Source organism: Engraulis encrasicolus, chromosome 14 (genome assembly GCF_034702125.1).
Source record: "Engraulis encrasicolus isolate BLACKSEA-1 chromosome 14, IST_EnEncr_1.0, whole genome shotgun sequence".
Classification (NCBI taxonomy): Eukaryota; Metazoa; Chordata; class Actinopteri; order Clupeiformes; family Engraulidae; genus Engraulis; species Engraulis encrasicolus.
In genome coordinates, this window is record NC_085870.1 from 1,427,240 (window position 1) to 1,434,739 (window position 7,500).

The window sequence follows — 7,500 nt, forward strand, 5'->3', positions numbered from 1 at the left end:
AAATTAAAAATATTGAAACTTGAAGCTACTGTACGACCAGTACTCTTCCCCGTCACTATCACCGATTTTATTTAAGGTTAACGGGTTGCTTAACGCTTTGGTTACATTACATTACATTACATTGCATTTGGCAGACGCTTTATAACCAAAGCCACTTTCAAAAGAGGACATAATCAAGCCAACATCACAAGCAAATACAAAGTGCACAGGAAGTATACAGAACAACAAGTGCAGTTGCAAAGAGGGGTTAGGTTTTTTTTTTTTAATTAATAAAGAGTACACACACAACGCACACACCACACACAAACACATACACACACACACACACACACACACACACACACACACACACACACACACACACACACACACACACACACACACACACACACACACACACACACACACACACAAACTAAACTAAACTAAACATCAAGTTAATTGGTTCAAGTTAATTGTTTATGCAATGTTAGTTGGAAAGAAAAATGTTTCTTCACCAAGGCCCTCCAAAAAGCATACTTAAAAATGTCTTTGTTATAATGACATGATGTCCACTAGAGACTGTTAAAATTTGTGCAAAATTGCTCATCCACAGACTAGACTGAAGTCTGAGTTGCACAGAGCAGCGATGGGTGAGTTTGAGACATAAAGCACACAAGAGATTTACAGGAGACAAGAGCATTTCCTGACACCAGTAAATAAGGTGATGTTAACATGGACTCAAACAACAGTGAACATCAATGTAATGTAATGTAATGGAAGTAATTCTAATATACATTAACTCTACGGACATAGCATATCAGTGTAAATGTCATATAATGCAATGTATTAGACAGGCAGTCAGGCCTGCCAACAGGGGCCGACAAAGGGATATGCTGTCCCGGGCGCAGGGAGATAGGGGGCCCAGAATTGGGTCCCATTTACATTGTATGTAATGGGTAGGGGCAAGGGGCCCTTTCAGATGACTTTGTCCCGGGCCCAGCCAAAGCTGTCAGCGGCCCTGCAGGCAGTAACAGTGAGTGAGGTTGGAGCAGCTGAGACGAGAGCAGTGCTGGGGGAGACGCTGTGAGACATAAAGCACCAGGGGGATTTACGGGGCTCGTCTGGAGTGCTCGGTAAACAACACAACGCCTGGCTTGGCTATCCACACCACCTCGTGTTGCCAGATTGGGCTGTTTCCCGCCCAATTGGGCAGCTTAGGATGCGGGTAAAAACGGCTAAAAGGGGCATTTGGGCAGGATATTAGTTCAAATACAATTTAGTTCAAATTGGGCAGGATTTAGTACTTCCAGGTGGGTTTTTTGAGCATTTTTGGGCAAGAAATCATGTCTCATCTGGCAACCCTGCACACCACCTTGACAGTGTTGCCAGATTGGGCTGTTTCCCGCCCAATTGGGCTGCTTAGGATGGCCGTGTGCGGGTAAAAATGGCATTTAGCAGAAAACCCGCCCAATTTTTGCCATAGAAATCAATAGAATTGGGCGGGATTTTGTGCTTCTAGGCGGGTTTTGAGCATTTTTTGGGCTGGACATCATCTGCATCATCTGGCAACCCTGCACCTCGAACCCCAGACCCAGGGCATTACTGTCCAGACCCAGCATTACTGTCCAGACCCAGGGCATTACACCCCAGACCCAGGGCATTACTGTCCAGACCCAGCATTACTGTCCAGACCCAGGGCATTACACTCCACTGGCAGGCCAACCAGGGGGGGGGGGGTGGCAAAGGGGTCTGTTGTTCTGGTCCCAGAGAGAGAGGGACCCTCGGTTCACATTGTATGTATTTGGTGTTGGAGGGGGTGGCTTTCAGATGATGGACACCGGATGGAAATTAGCCATTGCGCTATTTTGGACACCGGATGGAAATTAGCCATTGTGCTAATCTGTCACATTTATGTGTGTACAGTGCATACATGTTCAAATATGTCCTGAAGTAAAGTAAAGTAAAGTAAAGTAAAGTAAAGTAAAGTAAAGTAAAGTAAAGTAAAGTAAAGTAAAGTAAAGTTAAGTGAAGTAAAGCGAAGTAAAGTGAAGTAAAGTGGAGTAAAGTTCAGTAAAGTGGAGTAAAGTGAAGTAAAGTGAAGTAAAGTGCAGTAAAGTTGTCCTGGGCTAATGCTGTCAGTGGCCCTGGGCATCCAGCAGGGTGGCCAGATGAGTCTGATGATTTCGGGCCCAAAAAATGCTCAAAACCCGCCTATAAGCACAAAATCCCGCCCAATTCTATTGATTTCTATGGCAAAAATTGGGCGAGTTTTTCTGCTAAATGCCATTTTTCCCTACACACGGCCATTCTAAGCAGCCCAATTGGGCCCAATTGGGTGGGAAACAGCCCAATCTGGCAACACTGGCATGCATGTGATCAAAAGCCACCACAAGACGTTTCATCATCACCACCAGATAATGAATATTCTTGCTATCATCATCATCAGAGACTATTCTTATTTATTCATTTGAGAGAAAAAGAAAAGAAACTCTGTCTTCCTTTGACCATCAAGGGACTGTCATGGTCCATTTCGGTTCCGTGCTATTTATCTATTTTCAGATTACGAGATCGTGTTTGTCAGAGTTGCCAACGAGAGCCGGATCAGAGTCAGAGTCGCGTGCCGGCCGAGTCAGTTTGTGTTTAAATCAAGTCCTTGATCGATGGCACGGCCTCGGGTCTGTCTGTGCCCCGGCTGCTGCCAGCGGGGGAGGGGGCCGCATGGGACCATAGCAGAGGCGGACTTTCCATCAGGCAAACCTAGGCAATTGCATAGGGCCCCCGACAAAATCTGTCCTGCTTAGGGACCCCAGCTATCACACACCAGTTGTGGTAGGTTAGGTTAGGTTAGGTTACTTTATTAGTCTCCACCAGGGAGAATTTTGTTTCGGAGACAGGAGGTTGCAGCAGTACAAAAATACAAAAAAGGACAACATCAACAGACATCTAACATACTGGGAAATAAAACAATACAAGGACAAAGGCTCAGAAACATTGGATGTCCTAATCCACTGACCCCGCCCCATCCAGTCCATACTGTCCCTGCCTCAGCATTTCCACGCAAATTGCACATTCCTCTTTAACACCCCCCTCCCGCCCCTCCACCCTCAACCAAAACACCTTCATATAATAGGTAAACACACAGAGAGTAGGCTTTGCCACTTATGCAAAGTAATCGGAGATACGTATTACAGGAGACAAAACACCTATAAAGGGCCCTGCCATGGCACTAGCGGTAGGGCACACGTCTGCTATGTGGCCGACCGATTCGGGTTCGATTCTCGGCCCGAGTCCTTTGCAGGCCCTACCCCGTCTCTCTCTCTCTCCAAAATCACTTCCTGTCGCATCACCACTGTGCTGACAAGAAAAGGCTTGAAAAGCCCCCCACAATTACTTTTAAAAACACCTTAATAGTCTACTGTATATAATGACTTTTGAGGGCCCCATGTTGATGTTTCACCTAGGGCACCAAAATGGCTAGATCCGCCCCTGGAGCATGGGAGGGGGGTGGCAAGGGGGGCAGGGGGAGCAGGGCAGCATGGGAGGGGGGTGGCAAGGGGGGAACAGATTTCTCCAGAATGAGATTAGACGTCAGGGCAAACAGAGCAGGCTGACTGATGGGACGGGACGGGACGGGGCCGACCTGCTTTAATATTGATTGGGATTCACTTTCAAACGTCCATCTCTCGCTATAAACACACAGACACAGACACACGCACGCAGGCATGCAGGCATGCAGGCACGCAGGCTTGAAGGCACACACACACACACACACGCACACACACACACACACACACACACACACACACACACACACACACACACACACACACACACACACACACACACACACACACACACACACACACACACACACTTGTTTGGCATATCAGAACATACTCAACAATTCATGAGGTACAGAGATTCCTGATAGCAGGCTGTCATGGGTAACGACCCGGTCCCTCAACACCAAAACGGCAAAAGTACATCAAGTTCAAGTTCAAGTTAATTTATTGTTACCCCTGAGTTAACTAGTTTTGCAGTTTGAGAAAGAGATGGGTGTCCTGGACTGACCTGTCTTGCCCGTGTTCTTCATGGTAGTCTTGTTGGAGGAGGGCACGTCGAAACCTTCTAGCGTCAGCTCCTGGCATTCGTTTGAGACGCGCGCGTCGCCATCGGAGATGTCCAATGGCGACTGGTTCTTCTCGGCGCACTCTGGGTAAGTCGACGCCCAGCTGGCAGGTCCGTGGCTTCCTGCGGAGTGGAACAAAAACAACAAAAGAGATCGATCAGAGATGGCAAGGGTAGCGGATGCCAACCAGCAGAGTTCGACTTAGAAAGTTCGTAAAACCTCCCTCCCAAAGCCTCATACAGTATCGGTAGTGTAGCAGAGTTCAGCTCAGAAAGTTAGTAAAACCTCCCTCCCAAAGCCTCATACAGTATCGGTAGTGTAGCAGAGTTCGGCTCAGAAAGTGGTAACGCTTTACTTTACGGTACAGTAATTACTGTGTACTTTCTGTGTAACAACAGGGTAACAGAAAGACGTTACATGGTATCTAGCAGGTAAAAGGGGATAATTATAAAGTAAATACCATGTTATACACATATCTCCAGAATTACTATGACACTACTGGGTATTTTCTAACCATCTAATCATCAAACTTCTCTCTGTTACCCGGTTGTTACCCCATTAATGGTATTTATTTTGTAATTACTCCCTTTTTACCCTTTAGATACTATGTAACTTCTCTCTGTTACCCTGTTGTTACACAGAAAGTACACAGTAATTACATATGGTAACTGTACCGTAAAGTAAAGCGTTAGTAAAACCTCCCTCCCCAAGCCTCATACAGTATCGGTAGCGTTGATTGAGCTATCGGCCTGGTCAAAGATGGCACCTTGGCACCCTGGGTGATGATGCCAGGGACTTCTTTAATGCCAGTTGACATATAAATGTGTAGGTGAGTTTGTGTGTTTGACAGTTCAGGTGCGTACGGCATCAAAATCAGACAAGTGCAGAAAATAGTGTGAGAGAGTGGTCTGCTGCACCCTGGGTATATTCTCCAAAAAATAAACAATGAAGTATATTTTTTGGAGTTTATATATCCGGCTTGCTGACCAGTCTCTCACATTGTGTGTATGTTTGTCCAGTGTGTATGACTCTCCCTACAGATGACACACACACACACTGCAGGCAGGCAGACAGACAGACAGACAGGCAAACAAACAAACAGACAGACACAGTCGTTGCACATGGGGAAAAACGCACGCAGCATACAGTACGTGTTCTTGACAAACAACATCAGGCTTGAATGCCAATGATTTCAGCATGTGGAGGGAAAAAATGCGGTTCACGTCTCGTCTGCCCCTCGTGTCTCTAAGTGCAGTGCTGTTGTGCTAATCTATACAAGAGTGTCTCAAGTGTAAGCGAAGAAGCCAAGACTATAAAGTGGCCGACTTCTCTCTCAGTCAGTCATCAAACGCACCCAGTGGAAGAGGCAATTAGGCTGCCGTGACTCCACTTCATGACAGAGGAAGACAAAGCAGGGCCTAAAGCTAACGCTAACGCTCACATCGTTATCCCATTGTACCTGAATGTTGACGCTAATGACGAGATCACACCAGGTCCTGGGCCTTTACAACACACAGAGTTCCCCCCTTTTATTTGTCATAATGCGATTACCATGGTAACAAGGCTCCCGGTGTCAGCCTGGGAGAGTATAATGTTCTTTAATCATAATGATGGTTTCATGCAAAGTCCCATCTCACAGAACTGGAAGAGGCACACGATGGGCGCTTCAACAGGCAAGAGACGACAACGGATCACAGGACACAGTGATGAATACTGTATGGCAAGCTTTCTGTACGCGTAGACCCGCTATTATCGCAGATTATCCGTTGCACTATAATTTAGCCATCAGTATTGGGTGAGCCTGACAACCCTTTTAGCATGGGTAATAGCCTATTAGTCCAAATCATGCAAATTCTTTTTTGAGATGGGTGTTATTAGACAGAATATGTTCAGATTTCCTCATGGTCAAAACAGGAGCGTTCAGTTAAAAAAAAAAAACTACACTGACTGAACTCTGCAAGGACATGCAAGGATATAAAGGTGTAAGAAGACACATTATTAAACAAGGTCGATTTCTAGAAATAAGAGTACAAAAAATATTGCATCAGAGCAAACAGCAAAACCAAATCATTTCAGACAATTCTCTTCAGTAGCGTGAATGGCCCACCCCAGGGCTGGAGTGGCCATCTGGCATACCGGGCATTTTCCGGTGGGCCCCGCACCCTCGTGGCCCCCTATTTTCAGAAATGTAAAAAAAATATATTTTTTAATTTTTTTTTAAACATTTCTGAAAATAGGGGCCCACGAGGGCGCAGGGCCCACCAGTGAGCCAGTTCTGCGCTGCTAATTATGAGAGGGGGCCCTTTAAGCCTAAAGTGCCCGGCCCTTTTTCTCCACCAGACCAGCCCTGGGCCCACTTTGACTTGGTACGTACAGTATGTAATTCAACCTCAGCAGCTCTCTGCTAGCAAGGAGAGCAGAGCCCTACTTACAATTTGTGTCAGATTTCAGTTTTGTCTATCTGGGCAAACAAGTAGCCTGATAAACCAGCCTAAATGTATTTCAGCGTCCAGCAGGTGGCGCTGGTTTACCAGGCTAGCAAACAAGCACATACTGTTGGAAGGTCTGCGGACAGTGTTGCCAGATTGGGCTGGTTCCCGCCCAATTGGGCTACTTAGGGTTGCCGTCTGCGGGAAAAAATGGATTTCGGAGAAAAAAAACGCCCAATGTTTGGCCATAGAAATCAATTGAATTGGGCGGGATTTAGTGCTTCCAGGCGGGTTTTGAGAATTATCTGGGCTGGAAATCATCAGCCTCATCTGGCAACCCTGGATATCGCATCGCGAGTGCATAAAAGCCAGCACAGCCTGTGAGTGCTCTGCTAGTCTCAAGTGTAAAGCGTAGCGTTGCTAAGTGTATTAATTCTCTTTAACTAGCCTGAGCCTTTCGGATTAATACCCATCTGATCTCATTAGGAGCGCAGCACGGGTTGGAATCCAGTGTTTAAATTGCCAGGACCAGGGTCGAGCACTCGAGGGGGGCAGGAGAGGGTAAAGTTTCTTTTGATTCTGACAGATTAAGGTCAGGTTTCCTTTCAGCAGGCTAGCGGATAATGATGTGGCTTCCTTTAAAGGTCTCTCTACAATGGCCCCTTATCGGCCTCCACTCGTTTATTGAGAAGGCTGACAGGTGTATCGAGCTATACATATTTTAATATCTCTCTCTCTCTCTCTCTCTCTCTCTCCCTGGCTACGCTCGCAGTGCTCTTCATTATGTGTTTGCCTATAGATAATGGTGTTGATAATGGCCTCAACACAAAGCCTCAACAGACTGCATTAAAAGCAACACCATCCATTATTCTCCAAATGGAACACAGTATCGGCTTAATAAATCTTGTGCGTCTCGTCTTGTCTATTGTCTGCTGCAGTGTGTGCTCCTGAAATAGAACT

At 46.2% G+C, this 7,500-nt stretch overlaps 1 protein-coding gene across 1 annotated transcript in view; it reads right to left on the minus strand.

Moving 5' to 3' along the window:
- The window catches only part of ca16b (carbonic anhydrase XVI b), a 178,774-nt gene that overhangs the window by 122,857 nt on the left and 48,417 nt on the right, over window positions 1–7,500 (minus strand). Inside the window, exon 3 of the mRNA XM_063216202.1 lies at window positions 4,054–4,233. Coding sequence (XP_063072272.1) covers window positions 4,054–4,233 — 180 coding nt within the window. The remainder of the gene's footprint in view (window positions 1–4,053; window positions 4,234–7,500) is intronic.